The sequence below is a fragment of the Scyliorhinus canicula genome, chromosome 2 (assembly GCF_902713615.1).
Source record: "Scyliorhinus canicula chromosome 2, sScyCan1.1, whole genome shotgun sequence".
NCBI lineage: Eukaryota > Metazoa > Chordata > Chondrichthyes > Carcharhiniformes > Scyliorhinidae > Scyliorhinus > Scyliorhinus canicula.
Window position 1 is genome coordinate 196,057,010 of NC_052147.1, and position 22,410 is coordinate 196,079,419.

Genomic DNA, 22,410 nt, shown 5'->3' on the forward strand with positions numbered 1-22,410 from the left:
CCCGGGGGTAGCCCAAATTTCTCCTCCAGCGCCATCAGACTGGCAAAGGTCCCATTGATTTAAAAAGTCCCCCATCCTTTTGATTCCCGCCCTATGCCAGCTTAGGAACCCACCATCTATCCTACCTGGAACGGCCCTATGGTTATTCCATATCGGGGTCCAAACTGAGGCCCCTACCTCCCCCTGCCGATGTCCATGTCGATGTATTTACATTGTCTATTTATCGCATGTCCTAAGTTTTTCATGTATGGAATATCTGCCTGGACTGTATGCAGAACAATACTTTTCACTGTACCTCAGTACAGATGACAGTAAATCTAAATCTAATATGATTGCATTATGATTTTCCAAATGTCCTGCCACTACTTCCTTAATAGATTCTAACATTTTTCCTATGACAGACATTAGAGAATTTGTTTCTTTCAGAGAGTCATTGGCCTGTTGAATTCCCTATAGTTTCTTGCTTCCTGTCTCACTCAGGCAAGGTTCTTCTCCAGGCATCCCTTACTCAGCACTGTAATGTTGTAGTCAGGCACTGCACCCCAACATTCTTTACTGTAAATCAGAATGGATGGATGAAATGGGTGGGGAAGCTTACTTGCTTAATGCTGTAATTCATTAATTATGTATCAATCATATGCTGTTTCTTTGAATGTCTTTTAGAGCCCCCCAGCTTTATTATAAAGCCTGCATCTGAGCATGTTCTACCAGGTTCAACTGTGAAGTTTAAGACTGTAGTGAATGGAACACCTCCAATGTCAATGAAGTGGTTCAAGGGTGATACAGAGCTTGTGACTGGTGGCACCTGCTTCATCATGAAGGATATTTCTACAACTTACCTTGAGATATTTTCAGTGAAACCTTCTGACAAGGGTGATTACATTTGTGAAATCAGCAACGATGCTGGAACAATTTCCTGTACCACAAACCTCTTTGTAAAAGGTGATTTTTAAAATAATATATTGTCTCTTTAGTTCTGTTTAATTTTCTTCTTTGTTCTTTGTATTAAAATATCACTGACACTGTCGAGTGTCCTCTTATTAATCAGAGTAATTGAGGTTGGGGGGCGGGATTCCCCCCTATCCGGCGGGATGGAGTCGCATGAACCACTCCGGTGTCGAGCCGCCCCAAAGGTGCGATTCTGCACCTTTAGGGGCCAAGATCTCACCTTTAGGGGCTAGGCCGGCACCGGAGTGGTTTGCACCCCGCCGGCCGACGTGGAAGGCCTTTGGCGCCACGCAAGCCGGGACCGAAGGGACTCTGCCGACCGGCGGAAGGCCGCGCATGCGCCTGAGCGTCAGGGGCTTCTGACGTCAACCCGCGCATGCGCAGGGGGGGTCACCTCCGCATCAGCCATCGCGGAGGCTGGCACGGCCGACGCGGAGGGGAAAGAGTGCCCCCACGGCACAGGCCCGCCCGCGGATCGGTGGGTCCCGATCACGAGCCAGTGCACCGCGGGGGAACCCCCGGGGGCCAGATGGCCCCGCTCTCTCCCCAGGACCCCAGAGCCTGCCCGCGCCGCCTAGTCCCGTTGGTAAGGGAGGTGGTTTAATTAACCCTGGCGGGACCGGCATTACAGCAGCGGGACTTTGGGCTATCGCAGGCCGGAGAATCACCGGGGGGGCGCCGACTGGCGCGATTCCCGCCCCCATTGGCGCGATTCCCGCCCCCATCGAATCTCTGGTGCTGGAGAATTTGGCGGCCGGCGGGGGTGGAATTCTCACCGCCCCCCCCCCCCCCCCCCCCCCCCCCCCCCCCCCCCCCCCCCCCCCCCCCCCCCCCCCCCCGGCGATTCTCCGACCCGGCGGGGATCGGAGAATCCCGCCCATCATCTCTATCAAAGACAATGCATGTTATATCTTCTTGACTGCATATGAATGTCTTTTAAATTCATTCTTTATAACATCTGATCTTTATAGAACCCCCAGTGTTTTTACGGAAACTAGAACCCATCAAAATTACTGAAATCTGGTGATTCAGCTCGGTTTGAATGTGAAGTGACCGGCACACCTAAAATTAATGTTACCTGGTATAGGGAAGACAAGCAAATTCTTCCCAGTGAAGAATACAGAATGTCGTTTGTTAACTGTGTGGCCGTTCTTGAAATTCTTGATGGTGATGAGCAAGACCAGTGGAGAATACAGTGTGAAGCTAAGAATGAAGTTGGCACTGAGAGTTGCAGTGTTACTGTAACACTTAAGGTCCGTGAGGATATCTTACTTCTAATTTCACAAATTGAGGCTGCATTTACAATATATTTCTGACATTTAAACTTTTGCATCTAGCTGTAAAGTAATATATTTTAGATTGAACTTGTTATTTGTTCCTTTATAGACCTCCATCTTTCAAGAAAAAACTTCAATCTCTTATGGCACTTAAAGCTTCTGACATCATTCTTGAATGTGTAGTGGCTGGTACAGCCCCATATGATGTTCTTGGTATAAGGATAATAAGCAAATTAGGCCGCGCAAAAGTACAAGGCAATCAGTAAAACTCATCAGTTAGTTTACAAGTTCTTAAATTTGATACCATAGATGTTGGTGAATATCAATGCATGGTATCAAATGAAGTGGGAGACTGTTCCTGCAGCTCTGCAGTGACTTTGAAAGGTCAGTAAAAACTGTGCCAGTATTTCTTTTCCATTAAATTGCAATCCAAGTTATTTTTTCGCACTAATTATCAGTTGATTTTGCAGCGATTAATCAGTGAATCCAACATTTATTATATTTCATTTTAAAAACAGAACCTCCATTATTTGTTAAGAAGATTGAAAATATTACTGCACTTTTGGGAACTGCTGCAATGTTTCAATGCACTGTGAAAGGCGCAAGCCCAATTTCTATTACTTGGCAAAAAGATAACGATGATGTCTCAGAAGATGATAAAACTAAAATATCTTTCGAGAATGGTATAGCCACACTGCAAATTGATTCTGTTGCAAAGCATCATGGTGGGAAGTTAATGTGTCAGGCAAAGAATGACGCAGGAATCACAAAATGCATTGCAAATTTGATAGTGAAAGGTTGGTTTTAAAAATTATTATTGATTGTGTGTTGGAACTTTATTTAAACTTGATTGTTTGAAATGTTTTTTATTTTAATTTCATAAAAGCTGTCTTAAAGCAGTTGGATCAAATAACAGTATGTGCTGAAATGTTTGGACCATTAAAAAATAGTATTTAAAAAATGAGGGGTCAAAAATAACTGTAAAAATGATATTGAGTACCTGGCACCCTCCATTATTAGTCCCCATAAAGCCTAGCAATTTGTGGCAAGGAAGAAATATGCCTACAGTTGCAAAATAGCCTAAATTGTTGGATGATCTGCTCCTCCATTGTCCTCGCCAAAATTGGGCCTTACTGTCACTCTCCATGAGTGATGAGAAATTACTGAATATGCGACATACATCTAAATTAGTCTGACCATGCACATTTTGGGTTTGGACATTGTCAATTATATGAGCTATGATCCTGGCTGAAACATCAACCTTGGAAGCCCAGAAAGTGAACAGTTAAAACTATCAAGTCTTACTTCTGCTGGTGTTTTAAATGCTAATTTTATTTTTTTCTCACTTTTGCTTTTGCTCTTTTTTTCCAATCTCTCTCTGAATCCAATTTTTTTTTTTGCATTTCTTTATTTCTCTTTCTATATCTACTTTGGCTCCAGTTCACTCTTGCTCCCTCCGCGTCATCTGTTCTGTTCAATTGTCTATCCTCAAATTTAATTATGAGGCAGGCCATTGATTGTAGATGTCCAAGTGCCCCACTGGCATTGCCATACAATTATCAATTTGCATTTCCAGCAATTTATAGCGTAGAAATATGAAGGATGTGAGAAAATCAGATTTGCAGCAATTGCTCTGCATTGTGCCATTCCGGCAATGTCTGAACTATTCGCCATAGAATACAGAAAATGGAGGAGGAATATAATGCAACAATTTTTTGGAATCATGCGAATAACTGATGAGTTAACATGAAGTTAATATAGTTGATGCAGAACTGCGATCAAAAGCAAAATTAGCTGAAAGAATTTAGACATGGGTGTAAACCCACAAAATTGTCAACGCATACTATTAATAAAACAAATAAATAATTGGGTGGGTATATGTTAAATGGGAAATTGAACAATTACACAGCTATAATTTTCCATGTCTTCAGAAAGGCATTCGTGTTTGGGAGGCATTTGCCATATAACCTTTGTGTTTTGCGGTGGCAGAAGGAGACCTGCCATTGGCAGGTGGCAGGATCTTCTGGTCCCGCCCTTGTCAACGGAGCTTCTCATTGAATTCACCCATTGCTGCTGTGAAACCCGTGGCAGGGGTGCGCCATCGGCGAGACCAGAGGATCCCGTTGGCATGAACAGCCGTAAGATTCCAGCCTATGGTTTTTACAAGGAGTAGTTCTGTAATTATGTGCATTGTTCTGTAGTAGATTTGGTGGTTTGACTCGGGGGGGGGAAAATTACAAGGGTCAAAATGGCCTATTCTTCTTTCTTATATTCTTGTCTTCTAACCTTTTTTTGTCACAGAACCTGCAAATATTATAGAGAAAGCAGAATCTATTAGTGTAACTATTGGAGATCCAGCAACACTGGACTGCACCGTTACAGGAACACCAGAAATAAAAGCCAGATGGTTTAAAAATGGCACAGAGTTGGTGACTGGTAGAAAATTTAACATCAGTCTTACCAATAAGGTTACAAGTTTCAAGATTCGGACTACTGAGAAGGAAGATAGTGGTGAATATACTTGTGAGGTTGCAAATGATGTTGGTAGCAGCAGTTGCAAAGCTTCTATAACAATATTGGGTTTGTATTCTTGCTCTATCATTTCATTACATTACCGTAATGTTCAAAAGAAAATGACAAATATTTTGAAAGAAATTATAGCTTTAGTTTTCCTTTTATATTTTGGACAGACCGTATAATTCCACCGTCATTTAAAAGAAACTTAAAAAATATGGATGGTCTGAAAACATCTTTTATTAAGATGGAATGCAAGATCTCTGGCTCTCTTCCAATGAGTGTGCTCTGGTATAAGGACAAACAAGAAATAACAGCTAATGAAAAATACAAATTTTCTTATCACGATAACATGGCAGTGTTGGAGGTTCATCAACTAGAGATTGCAGATGGTGGAGCTTACATTTGCAGAGCAACAAATGCTGCTGGAACTGAAGAAAGTAGCGGTGTCTTAACTGTGAAAGGTCGGAAATCTTATCTTCAATCTCTTAGTTGCTTACCTGAATTAACTAGTTCACTGAATATTTTACTTTTGGTTATCACAAATATCAATTATTATCCATCTTAATTTGCTATATTGACAAACATGCTGAGAATATCATAGGTTATATTTACGTAGCTATTATTGCACCCACTTACTTTGCCATACCTTTTCAACGTCTCTATTTCCCTTATGTTTTCTTGCCATAATGACTGTAATTTTCCTTTGGTAATTTTAGAGCCTCCATATTTTACTGTGAAACCATTGTCCCAGGATGTTGTGCCTGGTTCCAAAGTGCAGTTTAGGAGTGTTATGAGTGGGACACCTCCAATGGCAATAAAATGGCTCAAGGACAATAAGGAATTAACAACTAGTAATTCATGTTACATTTCAAAAGAAGGCTCATCAAGTTTGCTGCAACTGCATTCAGCTGAAGTCTCTGATACGGGTGACTACATTTGTCAAGTCAGCAATGAAGTTGGCACAGAATCGTGTACCGCTAGTCTTTTTGTCAAAGGTGTGGATTTTCTTTGCATTTATGTGCAACATATTATTTAGTTTTACTTTACCATCTTTCTTTTATATCTTTATTGAAAAGCTATTTTTCTCTTATAGCTTTATTAGTGTATCTGCTTAAGTATGTCTTTGTATGGTCAACCTGAATCTTTCTTCAACACTAATGTATTTGTCTTATTTTTCTCAGTGCAGTGTAAAATGGAATTTTCTTACATTTCCAAAGGTTTTGCTTTTTATGTCATGAAATGATAGTGGGTCACAATGATTTTTGTTTGGAATTTAGCTGTTTAAATAGGTATAAGAATGGTTCTGGCCCAATTAAGGCAGATTAGCTATGTGAGATCCAGGGAAATCAGTTTCCATTTACACTTATTTTTTCTGATTCAGCTGGCTCCTCCTGTTTGAGTTTCACAGGTCTTGAGGTTTCAGGAAGATTCTTATTACTTCTCCTTTATTGGTGGATAAATCCTAAATTTGAATATCAGCTTGCGAATAGTTTGATATAAAACCTTGAAGTTAAATTTAATATGTAACTTGAATGTAATTGCCCCTTAAAGAAAAAATATTGAGACCCATGTTGTTAAAGATTGCTTTAGGTAGGAGGGCATTGGGGGGTGCTTTGCAATTCCAATTCTCTTTCCGCACCTTGTGGTGCGCTAAGGCAGACTTTTGTCTGTTTCCAGAGCTAGTTATTCCTTGAACAAGTCACTAGTCTGTGGCCAGGGGCTTATGGCTTGAGGGGCGCCACTCCACAACAAGTGTGGCTGACCAGGAGTCTCTCCCTCTCTTACTGCCAGCCATTGGTGTGTTTCGAAGGATTTGCAGGTTGACGCACTCAACCTGTTTCACTGTGTTATGAACGCACCTTCCTTGGTCAAGGTCTGGGATGGGGCTTGAACACAGAGCTTCTGACTCAGAGGCAGGGATACAACCCACTATGCCACAAGATCTGAGGAGCGCTGTACTAAAATGGAATTCCCCAGGTGACATCAGACTGCATGACCCATAATTCGAAGAGGTGAGTGGACTGTGAGGGCAAGCATTTTTGGTGACTTATGTTCAAGGTAATTTAAATTATGTAGCAATGAGATGGAATACTCCAGATGAGGATTATGAAGCAGTATTGATAATGTTTTAGTAAATTACTGTTACACTTGTGGATAGAATGGGAGCCTGAATCAGGTATAATTCTCAATGTAGATATCATTTTAGACTTTTCTGTTGAGACACCAAATTGAGCTTTGGAAAATATGCCATGGGATAAACCAGGATACAATATAACCAATGGAAGGGAGGATGGTTAGAAAATAATTGCTGTGTAATTGTAAAACGTTACAAGATCAGCAACAACTAGATGAAGAATGTGGATACGAAGGGCAGGATTTACCGACCAACCTGTCGCATGTTTTTCATTGACCGAGGCGGACCGTCAGTGGGATTTTTTGGTTCCGCCCTTGTCAACAGAATTTCCCATTGACTGCACCCCTCATCACTATCAGTGGGACGGAATATCCCGCCAGCATGAACAGCCGGTAAATTACGCCCTAAGAAGCAGGTACTTTGGGAGAAAAGCATTGAAGCAGCGTAGATGAATATCAAAACAGATCACAAGGTTGGGGAAGGCCGTCAATGAAGACATCTATAAGCATAGAACATAGAACATAGAACAGTACAGCACAGAACAGGCCCTTCGGCCCTCGATGTTGTGCCGAACAATGATCACCCCACTTAAACCCACGTAACCCGTATACCCGTAACCCAACAATCCCCCCATTAACCTTACACTACGGGCAATTTAGCATGGCCAATCCACCTAACCCGCACATCTTTGGACTGTGGGAGGAAACCGGAGCACCCGGAGGAAACCCACGCGCACACGGGGAGGACGTGCAGACTCCACACAGACAGTGACCCAGCCGGGAATCGAACCTGGGACCCTGGAGCTGTGAAGCATTGATGCTAACCACCATGCTACCGTGAGGCCCCTTAGCAGAAAGGCTTGGCTTTGCTAAGTGAAGGAAAGGCATCACTTAAGGATGATGGAAAAAGTAATGAATAATTTATTAACTAAGGATAGTTTTACAAGAAAGTGAAAGGCATAAGAAGGGGTGAGTAAGACCAGTGGAAAGCAGTCAGAGATGTATCTCTATCATAAGATCATAATAAATAGACCAGGAGGAGCCTTTCAGCCTATTGGGTCTGCTCTACCTTTCAATAAGTTAATAGCTGATCTGACTGTGGCCTTAACTCCAAGTACTTCCATTCCCCCATAACCACTGACTCACTTGTAGGTCATAAATCTGTTTAACTCAGCCTTAAACATAGCCAATGACCCAGCCTCCACTGCTCTCTGTGGAAGGGAATTCCAAAGACTACTAACCTTCTGAGAGAAAAATTCCTCCTCATCTCAAGCTTAAGTAGGGAGAACCTTTATTTTTAAACTGTGTCTTCCTATATCTATATTCCTCCATGAGGTGGAGTAACCTTTTATGCAGCACTTTATAAAATTCCTTTTGGAAATCTAAATACACTCCATCCGCTGGTATGCCTTTATCCATCCTATTGTTATATCTTATTGAAACTCATTCCACTTAAGACAACTCTGTCTTCATACCCGTGTAATGGCTCTTACTTAAGTTTAAGACTCTAGTTTCAGACCCACATTTTCACCCTCAAACTGAATACTTCATGTTATCAGCTTTACCAAAAGATTCCTTTATTAGTTAATCCTGTCTCATTGCCCATTGCCAAGTCCAAAATAACCATTTTCCTGGTTTGTTCCAGAGCATTTTGTTCCAAGAAACCATCCAGAATATATTTTTTTAAAGGTATTTTATTCCAAACTTATTCAAAAGCTCAATTTGGTGTCTCAACAGAAAAGTCTAAAATGATATCTGCATTCAGAATGATACTTGATTCAAGCTCCCATTCTATCCACAAGTTGAACAGTAATTTACTAAAACATTATCAATTCTGCTCCATAATCCTCATCTGGAATATTCCATCTCATTGTGCTACATACTTTAAATCACCTTGAACATAAGTCACCGAAAATGCTTGACCTGATAGCCCATTCACCTCTTCAAATACATTCTCCACATCTGTGATGAACAATCCCTCAAACATGCTCGTGAACAGTCCCCGCCATGTCTCAAAGGCCACCAATTCAAACTTAATCTTCTCCGACTGGAGGAAGTCGGACAGGTCCCCTAGCCAGGCCGCCACCCCCGGCGGCGTTATCAACCGCCATTCCAGCAAAATCCTTCGCCGAGCTACTAGAGAGGTGAAGGCCACCACATCAGCCTTCCTTCCCTCCATCAGCTCCGGCATTTCCGATACCCCAAAAATCGCCACCACAGGGTCCAGCCTGGCCTTTACCCCTACAACATTGCTAGTGTCCGAACGCCCCTCCAAGTACCTCTCCAACTTCTCAAAACCCCAAAACATATGTACATGGTTCGCTGGTCCCCGCCCACACTTCTCACACTCGTCTGCTACCCCCCTGGAAGACCCCCACTCATCCTCAACCAAGTCACGTGCACCTTCTGTACCATTTTAAACTGTATCAGACTCCTCCTCGCACACGAGGAGGTCGAATTGACCCTGCACAGCGCCTCGCTCCACACACCCCAACCTATCTTCCCCCCCCACCCCCCAAACGCCTCTTCACAACCATCCAGAATCGTGAATTCATCCTCCAGGCTACCTTTGAAAACTTGATTCATCCAATGTATGTGAAAATTAAAATCACTCGTGATTATCGCAGTACCTTTCTCACAAGCTCCCTTTATTTCTTGAATTATAGTCTATCCTACAATGCATTGACTGTCAGAGGGCTTATACACTGCACCCAACAGTGACTTATTCCCTTTGCTATTTCCCACCTCCATCCAAACTGTTTCTACATTTTGACAGTCCGAACCAAAATTAGTTCTCCTCACTACTGATCACATCCTTTATTAACGGAGCTACCTCATCTCATTTTCCTTTTGTTCTGTCTTTCCAAACTGTCAAATACCCTTGAATATTCAGGCCTCAGCCATGATCACTTTGTAACCATGGGGCGCGATTCTCTGACCCCCCTCGCCAGGTTGGCGAATCCGGAGGGGGCGACGCGAATCCCGCCGCTCCCACACCGGCTGCTGTATTCTCCGGTGTGGGTTTTCGGGCGGGACGGCGATCACGCCATGCCGGTCGGGGGCCATTAGCAGCAGCCCCCCGGCAATTCTCCAAACCCCGATGGGTCGGGCGGCCGTCGGTTTCTGGCCAGTCCCGCCGGCGTGGATTGGACATGATCCCACATGGCGGGACCTGACAGGCAGGCCGGCTGGTGCGGTCGGTCCTCGGGGGGGGGGGGGGGGGGGGGGGGGGGGACTGGCCCCAGGGGGGCCTCCATGGTGGCCTGGCCCGCGATCGGGGTTCGCCGATATGTGGGCGGGCCTGTGCCGTGGGGGCGCTCCTACCTTCCGCGCCAGCCCTTGTAGAGCTCCGCCATGGTCGGCGTGGAGAAGACACACTCCTGCACATGCGCCAGAATATGCCAGCTAGTCTGCGCATGCGCTAAACCACGCCAGTGGTTCTGTGCATGTACTAACTAGCGCAGTTCCTGCGGTGCCGGTTGGCGGGCACCAACCCCTCCCCCGCCAGCCTAGCCCCCAGAAGTGCAGAGAATTCTGCAACTTCCGGTTGGCCCAATGCCGGAGTGGTTCACCCCGTTCTTGGAGTGGGCGCAGGCCAATTCGCTGATTGCAGTGAATCCCGCCTCATGTCTCCGCAATGGGTATTATAACATAGTAGTTTAGTTCTATTTGTGCTATTAATTCTTTTGCCAATGGTGGGATTCTCTGATCACCCACTCTGTTTATCAGCCACGCTCCATTCGCTAGTGGCGGGATTCTATCCTTCAGCAGCTTGTCAATAGGATTTCCCATTGAAACCACCCCACGCTACTGTGAAACCCACTGGCGGGGATACACTGCCAGCGGGAAAGTGAATCCCGATGACTGGAGAATTCCAGCCGCTGCGTGCATTCAAATAAAAATCCTTCAATTTTGTCGTTTTACAATATTTTCTAACTCTGACCTTATGTACTAGTGTGCTCATGTATGCCTGTTCTATGCTCCTTCGTGCAACATTCTGGTTGTCATTACCTGTAACGCTACCCTACATTATTGCTTTGTCCATTCTCTTTAACAGTCCAAATCTTCCCTCCAATGAACTCTGATTCACCTTCCCCCACTATTTAGTTTAAAATCCTTTCTGCAGCATTGTTACAGGATTCAGCAGGACACAAAACGCAGCACAATCCAAGTGAAGTCTATTTCAACAGTACAGAGCACCCAAAGACCCATGAATTGAGATCCATTTACCCCACACCAATTTTCGAGCTACGCAACCAACTCTCTGATCTGTTTGTTTGCTGCAAAGGGGATAATCCAGAGATTATTACTTCTGAAGATCCGCCTTTTCATTCAGTCCCTAGCTGTTTATGATCTCTGAGCAGAATCTATATTTTTGTCCTACCCATATCATTGCTTTCCACTTGGACCATTTCAATTGGATCCTTCTCCTACAACTCCAAAGTTCCTACCAAGACCCAAAACAATGTCCTTAACTCTGTTCATTTTTGTTTAGAGAAAGTAGTTGCATAAAGCCCTATTCTCCTTTAGTGCTATTGTCAAATGTGAGTACATTGAGTATCAGAAACACGTGGAATGACAGTTGTATTTTGTGACAAGTTCCTCTAAAACAACCAGAAATTATGGGTGGAGGGGTGGAAGAGTGAGGGCGGAATTCTCCTCCTGAATTTTCCTGCTGTCGCAGCCAGCAGGAAAACATGCCAGAGCTTGCGGCCGTGACTCAACTAATAATGCATCCAGGTGTTTCACGCTAAATTCAGTGCCGGGGAAGACCTGGATGGTACATAGTCCGCTGTCTTGCCTGGGTGCCATATCAAAATATCACCCCCCACTGTTGAAGGAAGAAGGTGGGCCTCATGAGATAGAAGATGGGTCTCCTGGGACTTTCTGAGGCTGAAAGATGGGACCCCCTCAAGACTCCTAATCTGGAAGGTTCATTTGCAGATGCTCCACTGCCCCACTGCTGTGGTGTTCTGGGGCCCAGGGCTGTGAGTTGCCTCCATCCTGAACTCGGAGGCAGCTCCAGGCATTGTTCAGATGGGTCCTGATCTCTGCACACCTTATTGTGCCGAGCGTGTTTAATGTTGCCGTGTTTTCCTGTCGGCATTGCGGAGAATCTGTTATGGGGGGTTGGCTTAACATTCATTTGCATTGCATAATGGGATGCAGATGAGGTTCATTCCAGCCTCTGGCAGGTTTTCTGGCTTGCCCTGGTGGGCTTTATAAAAGAATATACAATAGAATTATTTGCATGTCCGTGAGACATAGATTATGGAACATTGCAGCCATTTGAATTGAGGTGATTTCCGGTAGAATTCTGGATTTGGTTTTGTTCAGGGCTGCACTCTCTTTTAGCTTCAGAGAGAGAAAGAGAGAGAGTGTGATCGTTCCTGCTTGAGGCTTTGTGGGGGAGGGGCGGCGGGTTAAATCAGAGTGCATGATCACAATTTAGTCCACATTTTCAAACTAAATACATTCTTCCCTTATTTTTGTGTTCCCACTTTACCTCCTGTATCTGCATTTAAAATGGAAACATTCTATAAAACGTCCTCCCATGAACCTCTTTCTCTCTTTCAATTTATCTCTCTCAACCTTTCTCTCAACCATCCACTTTTTAAGTCCTTCTCTCCAACTTGCTTCCCAACCTTGTCCCAACTTTCTATCAACTCTATCTCTCAGCACTCTTCTCCTTCTCAGCCCCAAATTTGTGAGGTCATTGGCAGGTTGCTTAATCTGCATAAAGCTGCCAGGCACCAGCACCAATCTGACTGTATTCAGGAACCTTCATCTCAAATAAGAAATGGTAAAATGTAACCTAAAAGAATCAATTTATTTTTAAGCAAAGCATTTTTTGACATAAAGATTAGGGTTAGCTCCAAGGTAACAATAATATACAATATGATAGTTATGTGATTAGTTGTCAACATGTAATCTTTCGAGAGAATTATGGAAATGTTTGGAGAATTGTATCATCTGTTATTTAAAATAGGGTTGATTGAAAATCAAAACAGATCAATCATCTTCATTATAGTACATTTATTGATTGTAAATACACTATGATCATAGTATATACTCCAATTGATTAATTGGAGATCATGCTTGTAATTAGTTTTTGTTTCACATACCATTACCTTCAGTGGTGTGCACATAAAATGCTTGGTTTTCTTCTCATTCAAATCAATAAATTTTACTTTTTATAGCGCCTCCAAAGTTCATTAAGAAGCCAGATCGTACTGTAACATTGAAAAATGGAAGCTCAACAAATCTTGAGTGTACAGTAACTGGCTCTCCCGAAATCAGAATTACCTGGTATAAGAAGGAAAGTGAAATTCATCCCAGTGACAACATTAGGATGTCATTTGTTGATTCTATATCAGTCCTTGAATTGATTGATCTCAATGTCGAAGACAGTGGCCAATACACTTGCAGAGCAGAGAATGAAGCTGGTGTTGACAATTGCAATGTTACAGTTGCAGTTAAAGGTGTGTAGTCATAAAACATAATATTTAAACCAAATGTAATCTTTTTTGAACCAGCTTTTCCAGTGTGATGAGTTTCTAAATTGTTTGGCTTTGCTTTTTTCAGAACCACCTTCTTTTAAAAAGAAACTTGAACCTGTTGAGGTAGTAAAAGGCAGTGATAGCAATCTTGAATGTGAAGTGGCTGGTACAGGTCCATTTGATGTCATTTGGTATAAGGACGATAAGCAGATACGACCTAGTATAAAATTCAAGATGTTCATTGGAAAATCTTTATTTAGTCTTTCTATTCAAAAAACCGATAACTCAGATGTTGGTGAATATCGGTGTGAAGTAAAAAATGATGTGGGAAGTTGTTCTTGCATTACTGGAATCAGATTAAAAGGTTAGTTGCCAGTTACTGATCATTTTCTTTTTAGGCATATTCAATAATTCTATTTTGCAATGCATTCTTATTTGTTTTTTTGCTTCAGCATAGCTGAATGAATAGTGAGTTTCTGATTTTATACCTAATTCATAAAACTCTTAACTTTATATCAGAACCGCCTTCCTTTGTGAAAAAGATTGAAAACATTACAACATTATCTGGAAGTGCAGCCATTTTCAACAGCCAAATAGAAGGCTCAGCTCCCATATTTGTCACATGGATGAAGGACAAAGATGAAATCAGAGAAGATGATCATATTAAAATATCTTTTGAGAACGGTATTTCTACACTTCAGATTGTTTCTGTTGGAGCAAATCACAGTGGAAAATACACTTGCCAGGCCATGAATGATGCAGGAACAGAGAAGTGTTTTGCCACTTTGTTAGTAACAGGTCAGTGTGAGACATACAGCATTTGTGAATTTCAGTAAAGTGTCAAGTATGCAAACACTTTCTTACTTCACCGATTGAGGAAGTATGATCTTTCTTGCAGAGTCTGCACAAATCATAGAGAAGCCACAGCCATTAAATGTCACTTCAGGAACGACAGCAATTTTAGAATGTATTGTTTCTGGTACTCCAGAACTGACAGTAAGGTGGTTCAAGAATAAAGCGGAATTGACATCCAGTAGGAAATGTAAAATGACATTTGTCAACAAAGTGGCAATCTTAAAGATTCTGTCTGTTAATAAAGAAGACAGTGGAGAATATGATTTTGAAGTCCAGAATGTGTTTGGACGCAGCAACTGCACAACCTCATTAACAGTACTAGGTTGGTGTTTCTTAATTTGTTGAAATCTTTGTTAGTTCATGTCAAAAAAGAAACTGAGTGTGAAAAGCTCAGTACAATTTTTAAATGCTTTCAATGAGAAAATTATATTTATATCTACTGAAAACGTATTGTCCTTCTAATTGTGTGCAATTGGTTTTAGACAACATCTTCGTAACATCTTCAAATTAGTGTAATAATTGTCTTCATGCTTTGAGAAACTACTTAAATATTACTGTGTCTGTTAGGAAAAAATGTCAACATTTTAAGGGTAAATTTTAACTAGTGGATACCCTGTCAATTGAGTGAGGGGGGGCAGCCATTCGTTTCTCAGTCAGGAGGCCCAGTCCATAACCTATTTTAAGTGTTATGCTTCCTGATCATATTGTCAGTATGCTGCATGCCCTGAACAGGTGTCCTTCTGCATATTGCTGGTGGAGAGCCAGCACAATATTGGGTATTCTATTGTCTGAAACAATTGATAGAACAGTAAATCCATAGAGGAAGTAATAATCAAGTGGATGGATTTCATAGACCCCAGGCTGACAGTCACATGTTATTCTTGTGGAGCTGAGAAGAGCACCCTAATTTTCCTGACACAACCAAAATATTTGTTGCACTGAGTTACAGCCTTTTCTGTTGCACCACTAGTAGTAATGGAGTAGGGTATGTACACCATGCCTCCTGTCCAGTACCCCATAAGATTACACCAATGTTCTAAGTATATCATCAGGTCACAATTTGCATACATTAATGGCTGGCCTGCTTGACTGGGGAGTCCACATCAGATAACTTGCAGTAGGCCAAATAAAAATTGGAAGTGGAGCAGGAACACAGCAGGTAGTCCACCACTTCTATTTTAACTACATTATCATCTGTTGGAGTTCAAATCTCCCCTTTGATATTTCACCAGACAAGCCATTTTTATTGTTCTTTGTTGGACAGATCGAATAATTGCTCCATCCTTCACAAGAAGTTTAAAGAAAATGGATAGCATCTTGGGCGCATTGATGCAAATGGAATGCAAAGTATCTGGTTCTCTGCCAATCAGCATTTCTTGGTATAAAGATAGCAGAGAAATACTGACTGGTCATAAATATAAAATATCATTTGAAGAAAATACAGCACTTTTGGAGATCAAAGATCTTGAAATCACAGATAGTGGAAATTACTCATGCAAAGCAACAAATACTGCTGGAAGCAGCGAATGCAGTGGATTCTTAACAGTAAAAGGTTTGAAAATCTCTTTATTCCAAACATCTTCTCTTCCAAGATGCATCAAATGCTGGTTTTCCAGCTGGAATATTATCTGTTTCTTCTCTTCTGCAACAATTAAGTATCTAGATAAATTACATTTTTCACTTCTTGAACTATTTTAACATGTGGTGAGCCACACCAAAATGCAAGGGTAATGTAAGTAACATAAAAAGTTTTATTTCTATTTTTACTTTACCTGACCTTACTAAACAATGCTTTCTTAAATACCTTCTAGAACCACCACATTTTGTACAAGAACCAAAATCCCAAACAGTTGTAATTGGTTCCACACTGCAGTTCAAGAGTGTTGTGAAAGGAACCCTTCCACTGTTAGTCAAGTGGTTCAAGGCTAATAGGGAATTAAAAACTAGTGCAAGATGTTTCATTTGGAATGAAGAAACAACACACTTTGTTGAACTAATGTCAGCTAAAGGCTCTGATGCTGGTGTTTACAGCTGCCAACTCAGCAATGAAGCTGGCTCAGTCACGAGTACTGCCGAAATTTTCATCAAAGGTTTGCAATTCTTGTCAGTCTTACTGGAAATTAATTTTTATGTGACCTTTTTAAATGTTGCATTTCTTCCTTAGTTGTTTTAAAAAATGAAAGGAGTAAATTTTATCTTTAAATTATTTTTCTTTTGTTTAATAGTCATAAATTTAGTTTGCAATGCCAGTATTCAACTTCATCGCAATTACTTTTCTCAGAACCTCCAAGTTTTGTTAAGAAGCCACCTCCTTCAGCAGCACTGAAACGTGGAGAATTTGCACGTTTTGAGTGCAAAATAACTGGTACGCCTGAAATCAGAGTTACATGGTACAAAAATAATACTGAGATTCGAACCAGTGAAAAATACAAGACATCATTTCAAAACACAGTGGCCGTTCTGGAGATAACTGATATAAATGTGGAAGATAGTGGAGAATATTCCTGTGAAGCACAGAACGACGCTGGCGCTAATAGCTGCAACTTTGAGGTTCAGGTTAAAGGTGTGTAAAATATGATCCTCAAGGAGATTTAATCTTTGGCATTTGATTGTTTACTAAAGCAGATTGTTGTTTTTGCTCTTTAGAACCTCCCACATTTACAAAGAAACTTGAACATGTTGATGTAGTTAAAGCCGGTGATATTACTCTGGAATGTGAGGTGACTGGTACAGCTCCCTTTGATGTTATGTGGTATAAAGACAATAAGCAAATGCGACACAGCAAAAAATGCAAAATGGTATTTGAGAATTCTTTGGCCACTCTTTCCATTCTAAAGTCTGATACCACTGATGTTGGTGAATACACATGCACAGTCAAAAACGATGTGGGGGGTTGTTCCTGCAGTTCTTCAGTCAGTTTGAAAGGTTAGTTATCGCATGTTGTCAGAAAATGTCTTTCGCTGTTTACAGCACCATTTCCGTTATCTTATCATTTATTGCAGCATGTGGTGCTCTGCGATTTTTAGAAGCATTCTTTTAAATCAAAGCTTTTTAAAAAGATAACCAAAAACGAAAATATATTCATATTACCATTTGTTTTACACTAGAACCCCCAGGATTTATAAAGAAGATTGAAAATATCACAACATTGTCAGGGAAATCTATTGTATTCCAATGTATAGTAAGAGGCTCAAAGCCTATGTATGTAACTTGGATGAAAGACAAGGATGACATCCAAGAGGATGGTAACATATCATTATCTTTTGAGAATAATATTGCTACTCTTCAAGTGAATACTGTTGGAAAGAACCATGCTGGGAAATATACATGTCATATCAAGAATGATGCTGGAACTGAGAAATGTTTTGCCACATTGTTAGTAGCAGGTCAGTGCAGCATTAGCTGATTTGTACCTTCCACTTCAAAGTTTTTGCTGATTGCAAGTGATCTCTGATCCTAGTACATCAGCTAAAGTGAGATTTGTACCAATAATACATTGAAGAGATATTCTTTCTTTCATAGAACCAGCAAAAATCACAGAACAAGCCCAGTCACTCAGTGTGACTGCAGGAAATCCAGTAAACTTGGAATGTACTGTAGCAGGTACACCAGAACTAAAAGTTAAATGCTTTAGGGATGGTGATGAAATTGTACCAAGCAGAAAACACCAACTCAGTTTCGAGAATAACGTGCTCAGCCTAAAGATTCCTTCAGTTTCTAATGATGATACTGCTGAATATACTTTTGAGGTCAAGAATGAGTTTGGAACCAGCATCTGTAAAGCTTCATTGACTGTATTAGGTTAGTGTTTTCTTTGAATAAGAATTCACCAAATAAGTATTTAGTGTTTTCGAAAATGTTTGCTGAACAGAAATCCTGATCGTAATGTCCATATAGTTAGAACTTTTCTTATTGAGTCCCGTCATGGAGGAGTACACAGGTTAGCCATATTCGGGGCTGGATTCTCCGTTTCAATGTCTACGTGCCGGCTCGAACGGAGAATTTGCGGGAGGTATGCGATGAAAAAATCGGCGCTGACCTCTCACTGATTCCAGGACCGGTGAGGGGCTGTCAGCGGCGCCGTGTGAAACTTCCAGCTCCCACGCTAAAAACAGCAGTGGAATGGCCGGGAACTGGGCCGCGCATACGCACGGCTGATGGTCATGCCGTGCGACATGGCACCGGCCATCCACAGACTCGACCCACCATCCGCGACCCAACAGGCCACTCCCTGGCCATCCCCCACCAGTCCTCCCAGCCCTCGCGGAAGCCCCCCCCCCCCCCCCCCGCCAGCCAATGGCATGGATCCCAGCCAAGTGCGGCGACACTGGACATAGTCGGCCCATTGGGGGCTGAGCATCGCCGGGGGGGGGGGGGGGGGGGGCAGCTGATTGTTAGCCTCTAACTGCTGTTGAGTAAAGAATCAAGAGATCTGCTCCTTTTCCCAAACACCTTTATTTTTCTTAGAACACACTCAGCATCAAACACTATCATCACACACATGCCTCAAAGGCCACCTGTAGCATCTTTATATATCTGTGCCAACTATTGGATCAATGAGACATCTAATTGGTATGTTTCTAAACCCATTCCTTAACAGTCTTCCCTTCCTTGGAGCAAAAAATAATGTGGTGAAAACAAAATTTCAAGAAACTCAAAAACACACGCAATTCCCCCCTCTTTTCTTTTGAAAGGAAAAAAAAACAGTCAAAGAAACTGGTGCCCTTCATTAACAATATCCAAAAGTTTCTGTGAACCAGCACCTCCTTTTCTTAAACAGTTGGACAATTGATAGCTACTGACGACCCATTTAATTTTTGCTATCTTTCCTCTGTCCAACATCTGCTTCAAACTTGTGATGTCTATCCTTAACCTTTTCTCATTGACACTTTTTGTAGAGTGCACATTTTCCTACAGGGATTTATTGTCAATGTGACACTCAATGGGTATGTTACTCAAATCCCCTAATCCCAAAATATCTGTCAATATCTGAGATATATAAAGGGCCATATCCACTGCCTCTACAAGGTTTAAAGTCTCCGCAGCCAAAGTGCTTTTGACCACTCTCCTTATTTTCTTTGTTTCCCACACAAGAGGGCAACATTTACCATTGTTCCCCAGAGAAAAATTATAATACCTCCTGCGCTTGAAACCCCATCACAAATTTGCATAGGACATGTCACTATAAACTATGAGTTACAAGTGTCTAAGATCACCTAAAACTGGGAACTTCAAAACACACTCCGGCAATTTTAGTTTGACTAACGCTTTATTTTCTCTCATTATGTCTTCCACTTTAGGATCATTCATTTTTGTACTCAACTCTAAGACATCAAAACTAATGTCCGGTCTAGTCTGTTTACCTAACCAATTCAGTTGCCCAATTAAACTTCGCAGCTGCTCTTTTTCCATCTTTGAAACCACTGCGTCTTTTTGTGAAACCCGACTACGACTAATTGTTATTGGGCTGATGCTCTCCAAATAAGGTTGTTGACATAAAGTTTCCCCTAACTTAGTCTGTCCCATTTCCAGTCCAATATATTTAAATGCACCGGAAGCCTGACTTTCAACCCTGAATTATTTCCTTAACCCAGAGATTACAATAGCTTCGAAATCACTAGACCCATCCTACAAAAAAATCATTGACATGCGTCATAAAGATGCCAGAAAGGTTTCCCTTATGGTGCCAGTAAAACATTGCCAGATCTGCCTTCAACTGGCAACAGCCTAACTTTAACAAAACTGACCTTACCGTATAATACCAGACTCTAGACACATCATTTAATCCATATGCACATTTGTTTAACTTCCAGAGAACCCGTTCTGTGTTAGTTGCCTCGTTAGGAGGACGGAGAAAAATGCTGATGCCCCTGCAAAAAGGCAGCTTTTATATCTATTCCTATGCATTCCTATGCCTTTGTGGCTAATAGAGCCAAGAAGATCTTTAAAATAACCTTTCCTGCCGTAGGTGAATCTACTCTTAAATCCTGATCTTCTAAGTTTTCTTCAAATCCCCATGCCTTTGCCTTATAAGTTCCATCTGGAAGAACCTTTTCCATGCAAATCCATCTGTGGGATAGAGCTCTTTGTCCCGTATATACCCCAAATACACTCCAACTATACAGTTCTTGCTGTTTGGCATCTTTGGTAACTTTTTCATCTAATTTATTGGAGGCCACCAAAATCTCACGTGCATGTGGGCTTCTACTCCTCATAGCATTCATAGTTTTACCCATGTTCTGAGACCTTGACAAACTATGTAACCTATCCCACCTGGTATCTCGTTCTGTACTGCTACTGCTTGATCTTTCCCTTCTGCTGTGTCCTTTCAATAGTTCTCAACCTTTTCCTGTGAACCTGTTCACTATCCAATGTACTATCTGAACTCACAATGTGCCCTCCATTTTTGAACTTCATGTTCCCAATCCGTTGTCTTGACACCCTCCCCTGTACTTTCAACCAGTGTTTATACTTTCCAGTGGTCTCCCTTGCTCTACTAATAACAGTTGCACCCTTCCATTGACTAGACCCTTCAGGCAAGTACTTCACTTTTGTACCAACCTTTGGCAGTTGTCCTTTCTGACAAATGGCCTATTCTAATTCATCAGAAGTATTGTGTTCCTCTACAGAAACCCTGCCTTTCTCAGTTAACTGGTCCTCATAGTTCTGTAACACGTGCGTACCAGATGACCCTGATTCCTCATCATGTCTGTCTGCTCTGTCTAAACTTGAAAATTTGTAATCTGTACCCATTATCCTTGATGAATGTACCCTAACAGTCTGATTGTCATGTTGCAAAATAATTGTTTTGCCATCTATGCCTATGATCTTCCCTGGACCTTTCCATTCATTAAAATTATCTCTCTTATAGGAAACTATGTTTCCTTGCTGAAAAACAGTATTTGATGGCTGTACATTATGCCTTAAAGCTCTGTGAATTCTTTCAGAGACTTCTGCTTCCAAATAAGCTTTTCTACTGCTATGTAATGCATTTAAATGCTCAGCAAAGGCAGAGCTAATTGTAGTCCCTTCCCAAGCTGGAGGCTGGTTATGCAAAATGGACGGAATTTTAGGATGTCTACCAAACACTAATTGATATGGAATATAGCCCCTAACCATCTGCAACAAATTATTTGCATGTACCGCCCATGCTAAGGCTGAATTTAACTTGCAATTTGGTCTATCTGTCAGAATTTTCTGGAGCATGTCATCTATTACTGCATGGTTTCTTTCACACACGCCATTACTAAATGGGCTTTCCGCAGCCATATTCATAACTGTTATATTCACTTTTTCACACATATCCCTAAACTCATCATTAGAAAATTGTCCCCCGTTGTCTGTAAGGAATTTTTACGGTGGGCCCATTCCTGTCCCTATCCATTTTTCCACACTCTGATCCAGGATTACTCTCTTTTCTTTACTTCGTACAATGGTTGATTGACTAAATCTAGTTGCTAAATCTATAAAATGCAAAATAAATATATTGTCAGCTTTATCTCAGATCTTAAGTTCCATAGCCACAAGGTTGTTAAAATCCCTGGCCAAAGGTAGGATTACTATCGGTCGTGATGGTGTCCTTCTGTACTTCCGATAAACCTCACAGCGATCACTAGCCTGTTCTATCAGCTTAGTATAGTCTTCATCCCTTACCCCTGCATCCTTTAATAAATTTTTCAGCCTCCGAGAAGACGGATGCGCAAATTGCGCTTTTAATACAGCAAGCTTTTTATCAGCTAAAGTCCCATTTCCAGCTGCCAATAAAAATTCCTTAACAACTGCACCTGAAATATTATTTGTCAGTAATGGAATACAATAGTGTCCTGACTGTGTAAATTGTAAGTCCACCGTCTTTCCAAAAACTGTTGCCCTATCCTGTTCCATATCCAGTTTCATGTGTGCTTTCTTCATCAACAGCCTGCTCAGAAGCAAAGATATCTCACTTGATACAACATCCATGCTAATTGGGGCAGCACGGTAGCATTGTGGATAGCACAATCGCTTCACAGCTCCAGGGTCCCAGGTTCGATTCCGGCTTGGGTCACTGTCTGTGCGGAGTCTGCACATCCTCCCCGTGTGTGCGTGGGTTTCCTCTGGGTGCTCCGGTTTCCTCCCACAGTCCAAAGATGTGCAGGTTAGGTGGATTGGCCATGATAAATTGCCCTTAGTGTCCAAAATTG

The 22,410-nt window shown here is 41.7% G+C and overlaps 1 protein-coding gene across 1 annotated transcript in view; it reads left to right on the top strand.

Moving 5' to 3' along the window:
* LOC119961858 (titin-like) overlaps window positions 1–22,410 on the top strand; it is a 408,409-nt gene that overhangs the window by 116,777 nt on the left and 269,222 nt on the right. Inside the window, 21 exon segments of the mRNA XM_038789292.1 lie at window positions 664–942; window positions 1,920–1,948; window positions 1,950–2,201; window positions 2,286–2,287; window positions 2,335–2,429; window positions 2,432–2,489; window positions 2,491–2,609; window positions 2,744–3,022; window positions 4,527–4,805; window positions 4,916–5,203; window positions 5,459–5,737; window positions 13,076–13,357; window positions 13,461–13,739; window positions 13,895–14,173; window positions 14,274–14,552; window positions 15,495–15,782; window positions 16,042–16,320; window positions 16,512–16,793; window positions 16,877–17,155; window positions 17,338–17,616; window positions 17,753–18,031. Coding sequence (XP_038645220.1) covers window positions 664–942; window positions 1,920–1,948; window positions 1,950–2,201; window positions 2,286–2,287; window positions 2,335–2,429; window positions 2,432–2,489; window positions 2,491–2,609; window positions 2,744–3,022; window positions 4,527–4,805; window positions 4,916–5,203; window positions 5,459–5,737; window positions 13,076–13,357; window positions 13,461–13,739; window positions 13,895–14,173; window positions 14,274–14,552; window positions 15,495–15,782; window positions 16,042–16,320; window positions 16,512–16,793; window positions 16,877–17,155; window positions 17,338–17,616; window positions 17,753–18,031 — 4,764 coding nt within the window.